The sequence below is a fragment of the Hippopotamus amphibius genome, chromosome 8 (assembly GCF_030028045.1).
Source record: "Hippopotamus amphibius kiboko isolate mHipAmp2 chromosome 8, mHipAmp2.hap2, whole genome shotgun sequence".
Lineage (NCBI taxonomy): Eukaryota > Metazoa > Chordata > Mammalia > Artiodactyla > Hippopotamidae > Hippopotamus > Hippopotamus amphibius.
Window position 1 is genome coordinate 87,855,808 of NC_080193.1, and position 20,102 is coordinate 87,875,909.

General features: G+C 49.5%; 3 protein-coding genes across 15 annotated transcripts; 1 reads left to right on the plus strand and 2 right to left on the minus strand.

Annotated features, from left to right (window-relative positions):
• Positions 1-154: 154 nt before the first annotated feature.
• STK16 (serine/threonine kinase 16) lies at positions 155-3,581 on the minus strand. Of its 3 annotated transcripts, none has more exons than XM_057743901.1 (8): positions 3,540-3,581; positions 2,985-3,174; positions 2,188-2,407; positions 1,805-1,938; positions 1,515-1,635; positions 1,294-1,389; positions 763-884; positions 155-649 (listed from the first exon to the last, which is right to left on the minus strand). In XM_057743901.1, exons 2-8 carry the CDS (start codon positions 3,068-3,070, stop codon positions 511-513), a joined length of 918 nt encoding a protein of 305 aa, XP_057599884.1. In that variant the 5' UTR covers positions 3,071-3,174; positions 3,540-3,581; the 3' UTR covers positions 155-510. The 3 variants fall into 3 exon arrangements, with proteins under 3 accessions (XP_057599884.1, XP_057599883.1, XP_057599885.1); XM_057743900.1 differs by having other exon boundaries at positions 1,515-1,689; XM_057743902.1 differs by lacking the exon at positions 3,540-3,581 and having other exon boundaries at positions 1,515-1,689; positions 2,188-2,325; positions 2,985-3,124.
• Positions 3,491-14,805, plus strand: GLB1L (galactosidase beta 1 like). Of its 6 annotated transcripts, none has more exons than XR_009054989.1 (18): positions 3,531-3,842; positions 5,205-5,331; positions 5,513-5,679; positions 5,944-6,094; positions 6,277-6,337; positions 10,164-10,258; positions 10,357-10,531; positions 10,616-10,674; positions 10,776-10,897; positions 11,006-11,046; positions 11,254-11,372; positions 11,693-11,767; positions 11,886-11,975; positions 12,106-12,219; positions 12,504-12,635; positions 12,868-13,083; positions 13,244-13,602; positions 14,680-14,805. XR_009054989.1 is itself a non-coding variant. In XM_057743896.1 (17 exons), the coding sequence occupies exons 2-17, from the start codon at positions 5,263-5,265 to the stop codon at positions 13,505-13,507; spliced, it is 1,950 nt and encodes a 649-aa protein (XP_057599879.1). In that variant the 5' UTR covers positions 3,531-3,842; positions 5,205-5,262; the 3' UTR covers positions 13,508-13,673. The 6 variants fall into 6 exon arrangements, 1 of the variants encoding a protein (XP_057599879.1); XR_009054988.1 differs by lacking the exon at positions 14,680-14,805 and adding an exon at positions 14,419-14,523; XR_009054987.1 differs by lacking the exon at positions 14,680-14,805 and adding an exon at positions 14,053-14,180.
• On the minus strand, positions 13,613-20,084 carry ANKZF1 (ankyrin repeat and zinc finger peptidyl tRNA hydrolase 1). 6 transcript variants are annotated; one of them, XM_057743892.1, is made up of 14 exons: positions 19,820-19,941; positions 19,368-19,551; positions 18,373-18,485; positions 18,047-18,149; positions 17,731-17,924; positions 17,219-17,331; positions 16,930-17,077; positions 16,433-16,661; positions 16,094-16,240; positions 14,948-15,419; positions 14,685-14,796; positions 14,401-14,568; positions 14,179-14,264; positions 13,614-13,951 (listed from the first exon to the last, which is right to left on the minus strand). In XM_057743892.1, exons 2-14 carry the CDS (start codon positions 19,519-19,521, stop codon positions 13,828-13,830), a joined length of 2,163 nt encoding a protein of 720 aa, XP_057599875.1. In that variant the 5' UTR covers positions 19,522-19,551; positions 19,820-19,941; the 3' UTR covers positions 13,614-13,827. The 6 variants fall into 6 exon arrangements, with proteins under 6 accessions (XP_057599877.1, XP_057599875.1, XP_057599874.1 ...); XM_057743891.1 differs by having other exon boundaries at positions 13,615-13,951; positions 19,368-19,548; positions 19,820-19,953; XM_057743890.1 differs by having other exon boundaries at positions 13,615-13,951; positions 19,368-19,944.
• Between the last annotated feature and the right edge of the window lie 18 nt (positions 20,085-20,102).

A 20,102-nucleotide genomic window follows, 5' to 3' on the forward strand; every position in this document is an offset into this window, starting at 1 on the left:
AGGGACACCTGCCTCTGTAAGTGGAATGGTGAAGTCACACCATTCCTGATGCTACGCCAGTCCCTCTTCTCCCCAGGCTCTCCCTTGAAAACGGCAACCAGACTTTGGGCCCCCCTGCACCTCTCCTTTCACTCCAGGAACAATGAGACTAAGATCACACCAAGCTGCTTTTACTTTATTCTTCTGTTTATAGATTCTCCTGCTCCCAGATTTGGAGGCAGATCATGATGTAAGCTCAGCAGTCCTGCTCAGAGCCTGTACCAGATTCCATTAGTTCCCCATCCCCGACCCTCAACAACCTCTATCCAGTCTGGCCCCTAGTCCAGTTGTAACTCTTGGGGGTAAGAGAGCAGAATCAGAGACAGAAGACTGAGTTGACTGTCCCCACCCCCGGCTGCCCCCAACTACAAGGGAGCTGTGCTGGATAGAACAGATGGAGGTTCCACTGAGGGACGGGGAGCTTCTTCCCAAGGTACAGGGGCCGCTTTCTCAACATGGCCACTGGTTTGTTCAGATTTGGGTAGTGTGCTGGCCCTCAGCTGGGGGCTGCAGTGCCTCCAACTGACTCAGGAGGAAAGGAATGTGAGGGCGCTGCTGGGGGTCCACAGTCATCATTAAGGTCAGCAGCTGCCGCAAGGCTGAAGAATGCCTGGAGGAGGAGGAAGGCAGAGTGACGAGGGTAGCCATGCCCTGTGCTATGGCTGCAGCCAAGCAAATGGCTGGGAGGAGTCTGAACTGCTGGCTGCTCCTTTCATTGCTCACCTGGGGCTCTGTGGGATGCTGAGTTGGTTCTGCACAGCAAGGGCCACGCTGTCACCCTTCTGGAACACCATGTCATAAGGGCCTTCCCCAAACATCATGGCATATAGCACACAGCCTAGGGACTAAGCATAACTTGGTTATTCCTTGGAAGGGGACCAACGGAGGTGATATCTCTCTGCTTAATTCTGTAGTGAAAGGAAACTACAATATGCTGACTTCAGTCACATGACACCACCAGGGCCCAGAGAAACTGCCAGTTAGCTGGAGGGCTCTGCACCCCGTGCTTAGCCACTGCCTTCAGCTCTGACACTTAGCTGTACTCACCCTGTTCAAAGGGCAGAATTATACCACTTCCTGAGCAATTGAGTACAGTGTCAGTGACAGTTCCCAGGAAGGAAGTCAAGGGGGGGTGGGGACATACATGGTTCCTGGGGCCCCATGCACTAGAAACCAAAGCCCTGTTCCTCTACTCCACAGCAGGTACAGAGCAGCACTCCTCCCCACCCAGATTCTCACCCACAGGCTCCTCACCCAGACATCAGTCCGCTCATCGATGACACAGTGGCTCTGCACGGAAAAGAGCTCCGGGGCCCGGTAGGAGATGGTGCACCGCTGGGCTGCCCAGTCCTGAAACAGTGGTCCCAGAGCTCAAAAGTGGGGCACAGGTCATGGTCATGTGACCATACTGGGGCATGCACCAGAAGGGGTTGAGGATGGGGAAGAGGTGGGCAAAGGAACTCAGAGACTCTTACCTGGAGGACCAGAGCCTGGCGGGAGCCCTCCACATGGATGCATGCTTGGCTCATGGAACCCAAGTCCATTAAAACTGGCTGCCCCTCATCTCCAAGCAAGATATTGGTGGGTTTCAAGTCCCTGCAGGGAAGTGGAAATGACCCATGAGCATCTCTGGACAGGAAGGCTGAAATCCTAGGGGGGGAAAGAATCATGGGGGCTGTTCCTTGGAAGGAGCGCAGAGACCTCTCATTTCTTTTGATGAGGCTCTTCCTTTCTCCCAGCAAGTACACAGGAGCCTCCCACTGACCTGTGGGCATAACCCTTGGCATGAACAGCCTCAAGGCCTCTGCAGATACCCAGCAGCAGCCGAAGGATTTGCTCTTCAGTCAAGAAGTTGCCTTTGTCCTTCAGCTTTTCTATCTCGTTCCACAGCGTACCTCTCTGCAAAACAAGTTTCCCCACAGTTGATGTTTTTTTAGCCTCCGCTCCTTGAGCCTGAGTCCTTCCCTATGTCAAAGCCTATCAGCCATTACACCACACACCCCACAGCCCCATCTGGGTTCCTTAAACCCCAAATCTGAAGTGGTCAAACCAGAACATGGTCTCTGCTTCCCAACGTGCTTGACTGCTCACACAGCCCTTGGCAGGTGGCTCTGTTGCAACCCCTCCATAGCCAGGAGACTTTCTGACCTTGAAGAAGGGTAGCAGCAGCCAGGCCTCATGTTTAGTGCCTCGCTCCCTCAGACAATAAGCCACAAGGCGAAGGATGTTGGGGTGATGGAAGAGGCGATGCATGTCTGCTTCTCGCTGGGCCTCCTCCCGGTCCTGCTGCTCATGACACAGGATTCGCTTCAGGGCGTAGAACTGTCCATCATGCAACCCCTCCACTAGGTCCACATAGCTGAACCCACTGTGGGCCAAAGGGGTCAGTGAAGGACCACAGTCATCTCCCACACTGCTTGGACCCAGAGGAATTCTCTGGGTGGGGGGGGTGGGGGGGAATGTCTTTCCCATTTAGTAGCAACCCTCCCAAGGTGTGACTCTAAAGAGAAGTCTGAAGATTATTACACTTTGAACTCAAGAGCAGGGGCATAGTCACCTTTTAGGTCCTTTGGTCTTAATGCAGTGCTCTACACATGACAGATGCTCAATAAATATTAAATAAATAATAGCACTTAGCAAGTGCTATGAACCTGGCAGTAGGGGAGACATTTGATAAACACTATCTCATTTAGTCCTCACAGCGCCGCCAGTGAAGTATAATCAGCTCCAATAAGCAGATGAAGAAACTATGGCTTATCAAGGCCATACATGGTGAATCTAGGAAGCCTGGCTCCACAATCCACTTTCCTGACCACCACATAGCTGGGCTCTGTCAGGTGAATTAGCGGCTAGCGATAAAACCTTTGTGCCCCTATCATGTGCCGACTGCTCTCCTTCAAACACCATAATCCTGGAGACTAGTTAAATGATTTCCAAACACTCACCCCTCCCCCAGTTTCTGGATGAAGAGGTAGCGCTTATTGTCAATGACGACAGTTCCCCGAGAGCAGACACAAAGCGCGTGGCCCATAGTGTCTCAGTCATCCTCCTCAAGCACGGTCTGAGGCCGCCAAAGGGTTCGTCCAGGTTGAGTGGTCTCTTTCAGGCAAGACGCTGGGGGTCCAGGGGAACATGCTGGAAGGAAAAGAACGGCAGGGTCGCGGGCAGGGCACAATCCAGAAGACCACTAAAGAGCCAACGCGGAGCGCTCAGGCCCAGGTCTCGGACGCTAGAGAAAACGGGCCCTGGCAACGCCGGCTCCAAGAAGTTTGGGGTCAGGTGCCTTAGAGCCTCAGGGCTCCGCGGCAACTCCCAGGCCACGTCCTCCAACCCTGGCCCACTTTTTAGGCGGCCCCCACTCCCACGCCCTTTGGGCCGCAAAGCCAGGACATGGGGTAGTTCCGGGGGGAGGTGCGAGGCCCGGGCCCACCACTTGCGGAGCCCACCCCTAGTGTCGGCGCGCAGAGCCCCGGGTGGGCCAGCCGGGACTCCCCACTCACCTGGTTTTCGCTGGAGGGAAGCGCCAGGAACCGGAAGCAGAGGTTACGTCATCAGTCCGCGCCAGTGTAACTGCCCGCAGTAACCTAGCAACCGCTGGGCACAGGGACGATGTGGGGGCGTGGAGCTGAGAGGCCGGGGTTGGGCTAGGCCTGGGGGAGGACGGGTCCCAGGACCCGGGTGAGGCGGGTGAGGGTTCCACACCTGGCATTCAGTCGGGGTCAAGACGCAGGCAGCTACGCCAAAGGGGAGCAAAGCCGGGCTCGGCCCGAGGCCCCCAGGACCTCCATCTCCCAATGCCAGAGGTAGGAGGCGTCATACCTCCCGCGCACTGGGTGGCCGACTACGGTCCAGCCCCGAGGTGGCTACTGATTGGGGCGGGTGCCGGCCACCTGGACCCCCTGGAGCTCTGATCAGTACAACCTTGGGGGCTCTGGCATGTTTCCTATTACCGTAGTCTCAGTGGTTAAGAGCTCAGGCTCTTGAACCAGACTAGGGTCGGAATCCTGTCTTAATAACCTATTAGCTGTGTGACCTGGACAAGTTACTTAACCTTTTGGAGCCTCACTTTCCCTAACTGTAAAACAGGTATGATAGTACCAGAGTGCCTTGTTCAAATCCCAGCTCTATTAAACTAGTTGTGTGACCTTGAAGAGGCTACTTAATATTTGTATCCCTCAATCTCATCAGTAAAATGGGAATGATAATTATCTGCCTCATGGAGTTGTTTGAAGATTAAATGAGAGGTAAAGTGTTTAGCACAGTATTTGACGCATAGCCCTCAGTAGTGTCAATGAGCAAAAATAATAATATTATTATTATTGTTATCCTGGTCCTCACATCCCAGGCTTGGGACTGTGAAGGCAGGAGTAATGGAAATTCACAAATTCCCAAGCCTTGGAACCAAGCAGTTGTTCTTGACATCTCTTACCCAGGCAGGCAGGCAGGGATAAATTGGAAAGGGGTGCACATCCAAAGAAAATAGGATAGCCTAGATGCTCTCTTTTGTTGAAGCAGGACAGGACTCTCCAGGAAAACGATCCCTCTTGTAACCTGGTCTCCCCCACCCCCACCCCCACCCCCTTTCCTCTTATTTCCCTTGGTTCTGAACCTGGTTCTGATATTCATCTAGATTTAACCTGCTATGTGCCGGGCCCTGTGATAGAAGCAGAGGATTCAGGATGGACAAGACAAGACTCTCCCCACCCTTAGGGGGCTCAGTGTAGTAGAGCACTGCTTCTCAATCTTTTATTTACTTTATTTGGCTGCCCCGGTCTTAGTTGCGGCATGCATGTGGGATCTAGTTCCCTGACCAGGGATCGAACCTGGGCCCCCTGTATTGGGAGCGCAGAGTCTTAACTAATGGACCACCAGAGAAGTCCCTGCTTCTCAATCTTGAATTTGCTTAGGAGCACCTGGAAATCTTGTTAAAATACAAATTCTGATTCTATAGATCTGAGGAAGGATCTGACACGCTGCACGTCTAACAAGCTCCCAGGTGATTCTGATGAAGCTGGTTCATGAACTGCACTTTGAGTAGCAAGATGTAGAGGATTTTACGTACTAGTAGAGTAGCGGGTAGATGCAGGCTGGAGATAAAGTCCAGGCTAATCGCCTGGCAACTTGAGGTGGTCTCCGCCCACTTGCTCGCTGAGGTTCCTTCCCAGGAATCTGCCACGTGACGGTCGGACCGCCCTCTCCGACTAGAAGAGCCCCGAAAGCGCCATGGCTCGCCGGAAGCCGCTCTGCCTTCCGTCCCTGCTGCTGCCGCTCCTGACGCTGCTGCTGCCCCAGGTAGGATGAGAGGCTCGAAGCAGCCGGCTGGGTACGCTGAGAGGGAGACAGATCTGGCGCAAGAGAGAACGAAAGTGGAAACAACAAAATATTGGGAAGGGCTAGTTCCATCTCCTCTGCTTTTGGCAGACGCTGACCCCCGACTCCAAACCACTGCTGAGCACGGTCTCTCCCCTTGCAGGCAGACACTCGGTCGTTCGTAGTGGATCGGGATCATGACAGATTCCTCCTGGACGGGGCCCCGTTCCGCTACGTGTCTGGCAGCCTGCACTACTTTCGGGTACCGCGGGTGCTTTGGGCAGATCGGCTTTTGAAGATGCGAATGAGTGGCCTCAACGCTGTACAGTTGTAAGAAGTGCTCCCGAGAGCCATGGAAGGGTGGGATTTACTCTTCCTACCACCCCCTTAAGAAGGGGATCAGGACAGGAAGACTGGCTGGGTATGAGAGGGGTTCTATCTCCAGGGCCTCCCAGTCAAGGGTGGGAATGAGTGGGCAAAGGCGGGCCAGGACCTCCTTCGAACAGCTTCCTGGAGATTCCCTGCAAGGCCTGAGCAGGTAGGCCTCCCCAGCATCTTCCTGCCTTGGGCCCTGTTAACCTCTTCCTTTCTCAGTTACGTGCCCTGGAACTACCATGAGCCAGCGCCTGGGGTCTATAACTTTAATGGCAGCCGCAACCTCTTTGCATTTCTGAAAGAGGCAACTTTAGCAAACCTGTTGGTCATACTGAGACCAGGACCTTACATCTGTGCAGAGTGGGAGATGGTGAGTTAGTTGGAGAATGGATAGAAACAAAGCCTTCCAGGTGTGGTTCCCAGACTACTCCCATCTGCCCCCACTCTAGGGCCACTTCCATCACTATACTCAACTTCCTCCCTTCTTACCTTCCCTACTCCACTCCCAGACAACAAAGCCTCACTTCTTTGTTGTCTTTATGTTTATCTCAGGGGGGTCTCCCAGCCTGGTTGCTTCGAAAACGTAAAATTCATCTGAGAACCTCAGATCCAGGTGAGTTGAGAAAAAAGATTTGACACAGAAAAAAGCAGATGACAACAATAAAATGGGTCATTTGAGTGCCCAAAACAGAGATCATTCATTCAAATATTTACTGTTTTCATCATGCCCAGCAGGATGCTAGGAATTGGGGGACCAGACAGACCCAGTCTGGAAGAAATATTAATTTAAAAAAACCCCAAACCTATAAGATTATTGTAAAAATATGAGGGTGAGTCAAAAATTATTTGCAGTCTGGCTGTAGAATTTATAGAAGTTTTAATATAACCAGAGTGCAGATAATTTTTGACTCATCTTGTGCTACAAAGAAAATAAACAAGGAGTTGAGATAGTGAATAACAGGGCCTCTTTTAGGTAGGAAGGCCAGAAGATGACATTTCAGTTACTCTGGGGAAGGGAAAGCACTGGTCATGTGAAGAGTGAAGTGAGAATAGCCAGGTAGAGGGAATGGTGTTTTGTTTTGTTTTTAATTTATTTTATTTTTATTTTTTTGGCCACGCCTCATAGCTTGTGGGATCTTATTTCCCAGACCAGGGACGGAACCTGGGCCCTTGGTAGTGAAAGCTCTGAGTCCTAACCACTGGACCACCAGGGAATTCCTGGGTATGGTGTCTTTTAAGGCCCAGAGATAGGAAAGAACAGTGGGTAAGGGAAATTGGAGATGATAGGGACTGTTAATGCAGGATCTTACAGGCCACAGTAAGGGGTTTGCATTTTATTGTAAGCACAGTAGAAAGTCATTGAAAGAGTTTAACCAGAATTATCTGATTTATTTTCAGATTATGTTAGGCTGGATGTGGAAAATGGATTGAGGGGAGCAAGGGTAGAGGTGAAGAAACTTAACTGGGAGACTATGCTTGTAGCTGAGGAGAGAGGTGATGGCTCCTGGACTGTGATAGTGGTGGAAATGGAAAGAAGAGGGCAGAATTGAGCTGTGGGTTGGAGATAAAAATCACCAGGACTCCACTGACAGATTTTGATGAGAAGGGGAGGGGTCGGGGCAGTGTGGGTTGGATGAGGAAAGAAAGGAATCAAGTTTCTGGCCAGTCAAGATGGTGGTGCCATTTATTGACTTAGGGAAGATGGAGGAGACTGGGGGCGGGGTGGGGCAAGGGAACAACTTTGGGGGGAAAAACAATAGTTCTGTTCTGGTCACGTTAAATTTTTATCACTCAAGGGAGGATATTAAGTAAGCAGTAGGATGTGTGAGTGTGGAGCTTAGGAGGAGGTCTGAGCTAGAGGTATAAATTTGGGAGTCATCAGTCTAAAGATGCCATTCAAATCCATGGGTACTGAGACGTCACCTAGGGAAAGAGCATTGAGAAAGAAAAGATGAGATGCCCAATATTTCAAGGAGTTTAGATTTCATTTCAGGTGCAAGTAGGAAGTCATTAGAGCAAGGGAATAATTCTACCTGCTTTATACCTTTTAAAAAGGTTACGGTTTTAAAAAGGTCAAAATTCTTTATATCTGCTGGGGACTTTCCAGGTGCTGTTTCACTTCTTAAGGTGCTGGAGAGCTTTATGTCGCTTACAGCATTTCCCAAACTCAATTGACTCTGAAATACACTTAAAATGATAAAGTATTGATGGAACCACAACATGCAATCTCTATTTTTCTCAAGAAAACCAGTGACCTCTTCATTGCTAAGTCTGTGGTGATTTCTCAGTCCTTATCCTCCTTGCCCAGTCAGCAGCATTCAGTGCAGTTGATCACTTTGTCCTCTGAAATACTCTCCTCTTGGTTTCCATGATACCACATTTATTTAGTTCCTGCCCCTCCCCCTACAGTCTTTCCAACCACTCGTTCTCAGTCTCTTACTGGTCCTTCTTCATTTCCCTTTCCACTAAATGCTGGGGTATGTCAGGGCTTAGTCCTTGGACACTTCTCTTTTCCATCTATATTTACTCCCTTTATGATCTCATCCATTTGCATGGCTTTAAATTCCATCTGATAGCTGATGACTGAAATATTATGTATCTCCAGTCAGGACCTTCCCTTGGCTTCCAAAAACATATATCCAACTGCCAACTTGACTTCTGCATTTGGAGATCTAAAAGGCATACTGATACAACTAAGCTCCTCCCAAACCAGTTATTCATACAACCTCCCTATCTCAGTTCATGGCAAGTCCATTTTCCAACTGATCGGGCTAAACACTATGGTATAATTCTTCACTCCTGTCTTTCTCTCACACCCCTCATTCAGTCCATCAGAAAATCCTGTCAGCTTCACCCTCAAAATATATTGAATTCAATTACTTTTCGTCACCCCCATGCCATCACCCTGATCCAAACCACCTCTCTCAGCTGGGTTACTTTAATAACTTCCTAACTGGTTTCCCTTCTTTGCCCCTCCCCCATGTAGTCTATTCTCAATTCAGCAGTCAGTGTCATCCTCTTCAAATATGTTTAAATATGTATTTTAGATCATGTCATTTCTCTGTCTAAATCTCTCCAATAGATTCTCCATTCATTCAGAATATGAACCATGGATTCCTTAAAATGGTCAGCTAGGTCTTACCTAATTGGCCCAGGCACCTCCCTGACATCCACTCTTCTCCCCATTGTTCACACTGGCTTCTATGCTGTTCCTGTCTTGAGGCCTTTGCATGTGGTACTGCCTCTATCTTCCTGCAGAATCACCTCGCTGATGCCTTCCCTGGGCCACCCTCTAAAATTTAAGCTCCCTTTGCCCCACCATTTTATGTCCTCCTTCCCCGCTTTATTTTTTCTCCTTGGCATTAACACACTACATATTTTAACTGATTATTTAATTCACTGCCTCCCTCACTGGAAAAGAAATTCCACAAGGAGGGCAGAGATCTTTGTCCATTTTGTGCCATTCTGTATCCCTAACACCTGGAACACCACTTAGTGAGCACCCATAAGTATTTGTTGAGTGAGATTTAATGCAGGCTTGGATTAAAGGAGGCAATAGAACCTGGGCCTCCTTCATACAGAACACAAAATGTAAAGGAATTAAATATTCTAAGAATATAAAATAGCCTCTAAAATATCTTTCATTGACTCCATTTTTGAGAGTCCGCTATCTGCTAGGCATTGTCCTCAATGACAGGGATGCTGCAAGTGACCCTGACAGACAAGCTTCCTGCTCACTAGTGGGGGAGACCAACAGGAAACAATTACAGAAATAAATGCTTAGTTATAATTTGTTCAGCACTCGAAAGGGAAGTATGAGGTAATATGAAAGTGCATAACAGGGGGATCTACCCTCATCTAGGGTATCAGAGGTTTTCTTAGGGAAGTGAAACATAAGACCTGAGGCCTGAGTTGGAGTTGCCTAGGTAAGGAGGCAGAGGTCATGCATGAAGACCCTGAGGGTGAGTCAACAAAAATCACCAATAGGAGTTGAGAATTTAAGGCATGATACCTAATGTAATGATCTTCATTTGATGACAAATCTCCTGGACTATCAGTTACATCAGGGCACAGGTCAGATATTCTACACTTTTGTGAATTCTCATGCTACTTCATAGCAATGTCAGGTATATATGATTATATAATAATAGCTCCATGTGATGTGTCTTAACATTTTTCTGACATTTAAAAAATGAATTTACAAGAAAATACTGCTTTGTTTCCTATGCTCAAATTTCATCGCCATGCAAACATACAAGTGCTTAGGGTTCAGAGTTTCTTCTGACAGGTCACTGCTTCCCAGACATAGCTGTGGACAAGTGGCATGCAAAGTGCAGCCCAGAGTTCAGGCAGCACTGAAGTTGCTAGCATTGATGCTAGGGGTGGGGGCTGCAGAGGTGGTGGTACCCTATTGAGCAGAGAACTGCCGCTTCCTTTAGACTTCCTTGCTGCAGTGGACTCCTGGTTCAAGGTCTTGCTACCCAAGATACATCCATGGCTCTACCACAATGGGGGCAACATCATTAGCATCCAGGTACAAGTGGAAAGTTGACTGGGCTAGGGGAAGGAGGTGCCGGTATCCTTAATTTCTCCACCTCCTAGCTGACCTCCACTTTTCCTTTCCCCTGGCAGGTGGAGAATGAATACGGTAGCTACAGGGCCTGCGATGTGAGCTACATGAGGCACCTGGCTGGGCTCTTCCGTGCACTGCTTGGAGACAAGATCTTGCTCTTCACCACAGATGGGCCTGAAGGACTCAAATGTGGCTCCCTCCAGGGACTCTATACCACTGTAGATTTTGGCCCAGGTCTCCTGAGCAAGGGTTCGGAGTGAAGTCTGGGGAAGGACCTGTCCCATGTTGCTTATCTTTCACCTTTGCCTCTTTCTGCAGCTGACAACATGACCAAAATCTTTGCCCTGCTTCGGAAGTATGAACCCCATGGGCCATTGGTGAGGAGCCAGGGGAAGGGCAATCAGAGCAGCATCAGTGTGGGGAATGGGTTGAGCTCGGTTCCCATCTCACTCACAGCTCCTTTCACTTCATGCTCTAGGTGAACTCTGAGTACTACACAGGCTGGCTGGATTACTGGGGCCAGAATCATTCCACACGCTCCGTTCCAGCTGTAACCAAAGGACTAGAGAAAATGCTGAAGTTGGGAGCCAGTGTGAACATGTAACTGGAGACACCGGGGCCACCATGAATCTGTAACTGGGTGTTGGGGATGAAGGTTAAGATTCAGTGGGTCAGCTTTTACCTTTCCCCCACTCTCCCCCACTTTAGGTACATGTTCCATGGAGGTACCAACTTTGGATACTGGAATGGTGAGTCCAGATGGTCCCTGGGGTGGCAGCTGGGAGGCTGCAAGGAATTAGAATCTGAGGGCTGCACAGATTAGGATATCTAGAAGCTGGATATGGCCACCACTGCCCATATAGCAAAATTTTGATAGCAAAATTCTCTGCATGAATTTCTTTGCTTAGTGCCTATCACATGAAAGATATATTGAATTAATTATATTGGTTGACCAGGTGCTGATGAGAAGGGACGCTTTCTTCCAATTACTACCAGCTATGACTACGACGCACCCATATCTGAAGCAGGGGACCCCACACCTAAGCTTTTTGCTATTCGAAATGTCATCAGCAAGGTGCCCTGCCACTTCATTAAGTGTCAAAGCCTTATTAACTTGCGGTGGGGAGGGACTGCCCAAATTGTTTGTAAAGGGATCCCATAAATCAGTGGTTATTGTCTGGGCCAGAGAGCCCTCTGAGTATCCTGTGGCAGCATTTCTCATCCACCCAAATGGGACTCCCTGGGGAGATACAGACAAATATGTGAAAAATTACAGAATCTCATGACCCCTGAAGCCCTTTCCTGGACCCCTGGTTAAGAACCCTGCACTAGGGTCTTGGCATAGGGGTTCTTTATGGGGCTTTTCCTATGGCTCCTGAGAGAATTTGGGCTCAGTTCCAGGAAGTTCCCTTGGGACCTTTACCTCCCCCCAGCCCCAAGATGATGCTTGGACCTTTGACCCTACACCTGGTAAGCTTCTCCCCATTATTCTCTGATTCTACCCCCTTATTCTCTAAATAGCCCAGCCTGTCCTGCCCTCTGTTCTGAAAGTTCCTTGTATTCTGATACTCTCCCCTTATTCTAATAGGATGGGAGTTTGCTGGCTTTCCTAGACTTCCTGTGCCCCCAAGGGCCTATCAGTTCAATCTTGCCAATGACCTTTGAGGCTGTCAAACAGGTAAAGCATAATCCACCATCCGGTGGGTATGGCAACAGCTGTATCAAGAGTTCCCTCAGCTACACATCGTCCCCACAGTATCCTTTCTTATCTCTCAGCACATCTTATATACTCATTCTTCCATACCCAGGACCATGGCTATATGTTGTACCGGAGCTATTTGACCCATACTGTTTCTGAGCCAACACAATTCTGGGTGCCAAACAACGGAGTCCATGACCGTGCCTACGTGATGGTGGATGGGGTGAGAACCTAATTCCAGGCTACCTTGTGAGCCCATTTCCTTTCCTCCTTGGCACCCTTTAGTCTGAAGTATCCCCTATCTGCCTTTTCCCATTGCCTGCTCACATTTGCAGGGGATAAGCTGGGGTGAGGAAGAGTGTGACTACGGAAGGTTCTAGAATGGATGGATAACTGACAGAAGGGCTACATTCTCTTTGCCCTCTAAGTGTCCTCATGTGGCTTCCTGTGTGGTGGCCACAAGCTAGATGCTGAGCCCCTCCCCTTCACAGATACTCTTATCCACAGGTATTTCAGGGTGTTTTGGAACGAAACATGAAACACAACCTATTTTTGACGGGGAAAAGGGGGGCCAAACTGGATGTCTTGCTGGAGAACATGGGGAGGCTCAGTTTCGGGTCTAACAGCAGTGACTTCAAGGTGAGCTAGCTTTGCCCACTCCCTCACCCCCATACTCCTATTGACTGAACTCCTTTGGAAAGTTAGGGGCCTAATGGAAGATAAACAAGAGCTGTATCCTTAGGGCTTAGGCAGCAAAGTAGCAGCTTGTGGGGATCTGGACATGGCCACGAGGTGCATCCCAGGGCTTGAGTAGGGACAGTTTGGCCTTAGAACTTAGTGAATGATGAATTTTCATTTGCCTTCTTCACAGGGCCTATTAGAGGCACCGATTCTGGGGCAGACAATCCTTACCCAGTGGCTGATGTTCCCTCTGAAAGTTGACAGTCTTGTAAAGTGGTGGTTTCCCACCCAGTTGCTGAAAAGTTCACGTCCTCAAACTCCCTCTGGCCCCACCTTCTACTCTACAACCTTTCCAATTTTAGACTCAGGCGGGGACACTTTTCTCTTTCTACCTGGATGGACCAAGGTATTGCTGACAGTGGGGGCGGGGCTGGGGGTAGGGTGGTAAAAGAGGAAAATCATGGGAGGGAGAGCAGAAATTATTCCTCTGATTAGAAACCCCACAGGGGATAATCTTACCCTTTTGAGAGCTGATCCTTTATATCCCTCTCCTCCCTCCTCCCCAGGGCCAAGTCTGGATCAACGGGTTTAACTTGGGCCGCTACTGGACAAAGCGGGGGCCACAACAGACCCTCTACGTGCCAAGACCCCTGCTGTTTCCTAGGGGAGCCCTCAACAGAATCACATTGCTGGAGCTAGAAAATGTGCCTCCTCCGCCCCAGATCCAATTCCTGGATAGGCCTATCCTCAATAGCACTATGCATAAGACATACATCTACTCCCTCTCAGCTGAAAGTTTCTCTGAACCAATGGAGTTAAGTGGGCACTGAAAGAAAGGTAACCCTTGGACCTGGGACATGGATTGGGCAGGATTCCTTGGTGCTAGCCATGGTGACCATAAGGAAACAAAGACCACAGCCTGAATGTAAGTATAAGTGCAGTTTCCTTGCCAAACTTTATTGTGATTAAAGTTCCAGAGACAGTATCAGCTCCACACACTTCTATGGCCCTGTCTTTGCCCTGGTTCCTAAATGTCCCTCACCCTAATCTTCCAAATACTCTCTGGTTTCATGGGGAAGAAGAAACCTAGGGCCAGTGTGAATATGCCCTCTCAGGGCCTAGAGTTGGCCCCAGGTGGACCTCTAAGAGATCAGGAAGAGGGCTTCCCGGCCCGACAGCGATGATCCCGGAGGCAGCGTGTGGAGCAGAAAGAGAAGTCAAAGTAGTGAAAGGGAATGAGGCCTTGGAGGGATGTCCCACAACTCCAGCAGCGTCTGAAAAAAAGGAAGAAAAATGGCTGGAGAGTTATCCCAGAAACTTTCTAATCCAAGCCTTCCCCATCCCTCCTCCTGCCACTTCTGTTTTTATTCCAAAGGTTCCCAGAACGTTTCACATCCCCTCGACAGCCTTTCTGAACACTGAGCAGGAACTCATTCTACTTGTCCAGAATGGTCTCTACCGCATCACAACCCACCCACTCACACCCACCCCCTCCACACACCGAACACTGACGATGCCTGGGTCGGGGATCTGAGGGGTAGGAGCTCCCAACTGGGCAGCTAGTCGGCGCTCTGCAGCCAGAGCTCTCTGAGGGGAAGAGAAGTTGTGTTAAGGACAAGGCCACCATGGTGGAGAGGGTACCCAGGAAGTGGTGCGGCACACTGGGGATGGGATCAGGCCTCTAGGGAAGTGCTGCTGCGGAAGAAAGAACCTCCAGCCTCACCTTCTCTCGGTCGCTCAGGGCAGCAAATCTCCGCTGCTCTTCTTGCTCCCGCTTCTCCTGCTCCTGCCGCTTCTGCTGCTGCTCCTCCCGGTGCCGCCGGGCTGCCTTCTGCGCCCTTTTCCGAGTGGCCTGCCGTGCCTCCATTTCTGCTGTCAGTGGCCCTGGCACCTGGAGGATTTCCAGGAAGGTATAAGGTAAGACCTATACAAACTATCCTTAGTAGAACTAAGAAAGTAGAAAAGATCTAGCCAGGATGTCTGATGCTGCTTCCTCTTCCAGCTGACCTGAGCCTTGCTGTAATCATGAGCATCTGGATTCTTCTCCATGAACCTCCGGAACTCATTACGTGTTGATTTGTCAGCTGCAACTGTATATGGTGGCCGGGCCCGGGAGTCCCTAGGTGCGAAAACCCAAAAAATGGGTTCAGTTTGCTTCCTGCACCTCCCAACATCACCCAAGCAGACCAAGCGAAATACTGTCAAGTATCCAGTGCCAGGACCATCCTCCATATACCCCAAAAAGGACTGGCATGAGGACCCTTACTCACTGCACAGTGGGGTCCGCACCTGCCTCCAGTAGCAGGCGAACCACTGAGGCTCTCCCAGCTGCGGCTGCTGCGTGCAGGAGGGTGAAGCCACTGGAGCCCAAGGGGTCACTGAGCAGAGACAGAACTCTGGGGTCTAGGGGGCTGGCAGCTAGCCAGAGCTTCAGCATCCCCACATCTCCAGCTCGGCAAGCAGCCAGAAGTACGTCCCAGAGCTCTGGCTGATCGGGGGACTTGGCCTCATCTGGGGAAGGCCCCAAAGGGGCTGACTGTGAAAAGGCCTCATCTTCTTGAGGTTGCTGGGAAAGAGTCATTTGTGTCCCAGCCTCCAGGTCTTCGTTTCTCTCCCTCTTATTCCTTTTTCTCCTCCTCTGCTTGGGCAATACCTCAAATTCACGAAGATCCAGCGTCCCCAGTGTCACCTCTACTAGCTCCAACTCTACCTGGGAGCCATCCTCTCCCTCTGACTCTGAACCTAGAGAAAAATTTGCTATGTTAGATCCATCTAAGGAATAAGCAGAGGGTAGAAGGGTCTGGGCTGCCCCAGATGCACAAGAATGTACATAGAGAGATAATCCAGATCACTTGAAATAAAATTGTTTGTATTTTGTCACCCACGATAAAGTAGCACATCAAGAGCTGAAGCCATTAGTATCATGTGCAGAAATGAGGCTCGCATCCCAGACAAGGACAGGCCCAGAAGAAGCTATGCAGGGACACAAGGCCCAGGACATTCCCATGACAGCCTTAGGGTGGTGCACAACAGAGGAAAGCACGGAGCAGTGACAGCCACGCAGGCCGACAGTCTGCAGTGAGGGAAGCAGCCCTTAGCCCAAAAGAAGACAGGTAAATTATATAAGATCCACACAACATACGTTCAAGTATCAGCTTCACGCTAAGACTTAGTTCTAAGTACTACAGATACATCAATGAACAAAAGATGGTAGGAGACTTGGAAAAGTTACAAGACACGTGTCTGTAGTTGCTACCACATACCCCACGCTATAAACAGACGCGTATGTGTGTATGGTATGAAAGGGCTTACCTATAAAGAGGGAAGTGGGTAAGTTATGATAGTAGGGGATTTGCCACTGCATTTCTAGGACAGACCCCCGGAGAGATTTGACAAAAGCCAGATGGTGCTCAAACCCTGTTTGGGAGTGTCCTCATTCTGCCCGAGTGCCTCATTTTCATCCCTGGGGATCTTTCTTTCTTCCTCGATAGCCTTCCTTTCTCTCATTGTCTTCCAGTGTGTCTGAGGTAAATCCAACCTGACTGTCTCCCGGGGGTCTTCTCCTGCCATAAAACAAAAGATGGTTCTCAAATTTAGCTGAGGAGAAGCCAGCCAAGGTTTCTCTCAATGAAGATGCCATCAGACTGCAGTCCGAGGGCTAGAAAATCATCTGGATGCACAAATGAGAAGCCAAGGCTTGGGCTGGGAGGTACGGGAAGGTCTAGCGAGTCTGGGGATCTGGACTGAAGACTCACCATGGACAGGCAAGGTGGTCAGCTTACAGAACACACGTTGTAGCTCTTGAAAGGTGGGTCTGCGGGTAGCGAGTGGGATATCCCAAAGTCGGGGATCCCCTCGTTGCAGGGGAGCTTCACGGCCTCCAAAGAACAAGGACCGGCCCGAGCGGGGGGCACGCAGCAGTATCGTTCCAGCCTTCTCCAGCGCCTGAGCCCAGTCTGGCCCTGCCAGCAGGTCACGAACATTCTAGGGAAGAGAGTAACTCAGCCCTGCATCTCTTCACTTGCTACTGTTAAATCTCCAACCAAAAAAAGACCCACTGATCATGTGTAGGGAGTGGGAGGGAGAATGAGATGACTAAGACTTCTAGGCATCCACCCCATTCTACCTTCATCTACCAAGAAAAAACAAAGATGGAGGATACAGGAGCCAGCCTCCCTACCATAACATTTAATCAGTTGAGAGGGAAAATGTGTGGATTAGAGGAGCACCAGATCTGGACACTTTAACTTACCTTATATAGCATGGCTTCATTGTAGCGCCTCAGGTTAGCTCCAGCAGAGCGAGAAGCTGCACCCCTGGCATCCCGAAGTCCCTGGGCTGTGCCCCGCTTGGCCCGCACTGTGTAGCGGTGAAAGGTTTTGTGTGTCAACACTTCCCGTCTGTAGACAGCACAGACTCAGTACTGGAAACCAGCTGGTACTCCCAGGCTAACAGGATCCATTCCATCCTTACCCCATGCGGCACCCTCTCACCCTTGGAAAGCGGCACCCTCTCACCCTTGGAAAGCGGCACCCTCTCACCCTTGGAAAACGGCACCAGCGAAGTGCCCAGCAGCAGCCATGAGCACCACACAGTCCCTGGGACCTCCACTTTGCAAGTTCTGTAGCAGCAGTTCTGGTTCTTCTGGGGGCACCTAGATGACAGAGGAGCAGCACAAACATATCTGTGGCACTTACTGACAGCAAGAAACAAGTGCCAGTGCTAAGTGGGTCACATACATCATCTCTTTTAATATAGCTGCCATGTGCTTGTCTACATTTTACAAATAAGAAAATTTGGGGCTTGTACAGGTAGTCAAGATCAAGTGGTAGAACCACAATTCAAACCTAGATTAGTTTATTTTCAAACTTAATTCCATTACAGTTGACACTTCTAAGATTCAAGCCAGTTCAATTCAAGACTGCTGTCAAGTGTGATACCCACCCCCAACAGGAAGGAAGGGAAGAAGTGAGAAATGGACTGTGCTGAGGGGAAATCTAGGCTGAATGTACAGAAGGCTGGAGGTGACCACACAACCTGTGCTGGTACTTGCCTGGTGAGGACCTAGGACACAGCGATAGGCATAAAGAAACTGGCCCTGGGCATTTTGGAAAAGAAGCCGATGGGGGTGGAAGCCTTGGGGTCGGTTAGGCTTCTCAAACTCAGCCCTCTCCTCATCCAGTAACTGCAAGTCCTCCTCACTGGCTGAGTCTGAGTCTTCTGATCCTGAGATGCTGGAAAGATCTCCTGAGAACAACATGCGATATGCAAGTTTAGTGCCCCGTCTTTGACCTTTCCTCAAGCTCATAAACTAGGGTCTTTTTCCATCCCCATGACCTACCCCACACAAGTCTCCCACCAGTCATCACCTGTGGAGCTCTGCTTTTCAAAGTCCAAGGCAGACAGGAGAGGCTTGTCCCTGAGACGCTGCTTTAGGTTAAACCGATGCCAGTCAAGCTTATAATGTTCCCTCTAGTAGGAGGCAAAGAGGGAAGCACAATGTGGAAATATCCCCAGCCTGGGCTTTTATGGTATCCAAGACCTGTAAAAGAACTTCAGGAAGTGTGCCCAAGTAACACTAACTTTGTTAGTTAAAACATGGACCTTTATTAATTAAAACAAAACAAATGTCTACCTCTCTTTACCCACTATTACACTTTTCTTCCACCATTTAGCTCTACACCTGGTCTTTTACCTGTTCCTGGTGGTTCTGGAAGGTCCGGTCACAGGTTGAACAGAACAACTTCTCTGAAATATCCAGAGGACCCTGGAGTGGTTTTCTTTCTGGGCTTATTCGCTCCCCTGAACCTAAATAAGGGGTGGGTAAACAGGTAGAAAAGGAGCCCAAATCCACAATTATCTAGGATTACATTCAGTGTCTGATACACAAAGCAGAGGAGGATACAAAAGAGATGGTGTGTCCTTGTCTTCAAGGAATTTACAATCTAGTAATCATGAAACAAATAGCACAGCAATCACTTTACGCTATAAATATACTTCTGAAAAGATGTATGTAAAATGAATGTAAATCAAACATTGTATGTAAATTAACCAAAGAGATTGTTTAGAGGAATCCTAGAAAATGATTTCTGGTAAGGTTAAAATTATTTTTAACTGTGCAAAAATCACTTCCCAAATGCCACTTTTTTAGCTTACATTTCCAATTAGAGTGTGCAAGTCTGCTTTTTTAAAAGGTACAAGAAAAACAGCCAAACTAAAGTTTTATGAAATCAAGAGTAAGTTGTTTTATATTCAGCAAGAAGGAATGATTTGATTGGAGCAGTTAAATTTGGCCTGTAACAAGGAATTCTGAAGTGTTTCTGCAGGCAGTGGTGGTAATGTGATGAGGCATAAGCAGTGGCAAGAGATTTGTTTGGAGACAATTCATGAGCCTGTTCTAGAAATCCACAGCGCAAGTGATTTTTTTTTTTGACCAAGAAATAGACTTTAATTTTATATGTACAAATGTTGCCTTAAATTCATAACAGTTAAGAAACACATACACAAACTTAAGCTTGAAAGGAAAAGTAAAAAACAAATACTCTGTAGTTGGGAGATAATAAATTTCATCCAGGTGTCAGCAAGGGCTCCTAAGCTGGGAAACACCAATAAGGTGTTCCCTGGAGGAGCAATAAGGTCCAAAGAGCCCTGACACGTCCCTCACGGGTCCACCCAAACCTTCCTAGATACCTGGACAGGAAGTCTGCAGAGCCTGGGCCAGAGCCTCCCCGGGAGCATGGCTCTCCGGGACCAGGCGCAGGCCCTGAAGGACCGGAGCATCCGCGTTGAGGTCAAACAGGGAGACCGACACAGAAGCCTCGGCTGAAGCTGGAGCCGGCGACATGGCTGAGCAGAAATTACTTAGAAACAGCTGCTGGAGCAGAAAGGCGGTTAAGAAACAGAGCTCCTCAAAGCAAGATCCTATGTCGCGCGTCCCGCCAGCGGGACTTGGTCTCCCCCCCACGCCGCAAGGCACCATGGCCCTCACCCTGGTACCAGGGGTTAATACATGACCCGAGCCAGCTTTCTCAAACCCCCAGTCTCGGACCACACAAGAGTAAAATGGGGGCGCATTCAGCAACCAAATCGAGCCCAACAGAGTTAAAATCACGGCGGTTCCTTAACCAACCCCTCCTCGTTACCTGTGCGATGAGCTCCAGCAGTGACTAAACCAAGTGGACTCGCCCCCGCCCTCAGAAGGTGCAGCAAAGATCCCGGGGAGCGGAGCCTCACGGACGTCCACAATTCGAAGCCCGGATTTCTACACCACCACCACATCTCGTCACTACGGAGCAGCGAAGAGGACAAAAGGCGTCGCCCGACCTGAACCCCGCCCCACGTTGGGCGTACAATTGGTCCCCTGACTTCCAAGGCCCGCCTCTAGCCTTTAGTCCTGCCCCGGACGCCGAGAATTGGCCGTCATGT

Bases quoted from the DNA above. Each gene is read 5' to 3' on its own strand.
- STK16 (XM_057743900.1), bottom strand. From the start codon at position 3,070: ATGGGCCACGCGCTTTGTGTCTGCTCTCGGGGAACTGTCGTCATTGAC. The intron at 1,939-2,187 runs GTCAGAAAGTCT...CTTGTTTTGCAG, and splicing joins TGCTGCTACCCTTCTTCAAG to AGAGGTACGCTGTGGAACGA. The intron at 650-762 runs GTGAGCAATGAA...CTCCTCCTCCAG, and splicing joins AGCATCCCACAGAGCCCCAG to GCATTCTTCAGCCTTGCGGC.
- GLB1L (XM_057743896.1), top strand. From the start codon at position 5,263: ATGGCTCGCCGGAAGCCGCTCTGCCTTCCGTCCCTGCTGCTGCCGCTC. The intron at 6,095-6,276 runs GTGAGTTAGTTG...TGTTTATCTCAG, and splicing joins TCTGTGCAGAGTGGGAGATG to GGGGGTCTCCCAGCCTGGTT. The intron at 11,047-11,253 runs GTGAGTCCAGAT...TTGGTTGACCAG, and splicing joins CAACTTTGGATACTGGAATG to GTGCTGATGAGAAGGGACGC.
- ANKZF1 (XM_057743890.1), bottom strand. From the start codon at position 19,656: ATGGTGCCTTGCGGCGTGGGGGGGAGACCAAGTCCCGCTGGCGGGACG. The intron at 17,332-17,730 runs GCAAGTACCAGC...TCTGTCATCTAG, and splicing joins GTGTCCTAGGTCCTCACCAG to GTGCCCCCAGAAGAACCAGA. The intron at 14,265-14,400 runs GTGAGGCTGGAG...TCTTCCCCTCAG, and splicing joins CCCTGAGCGACCGAGAGAAG to AGAGCTCTGGCTGCAGAGCG.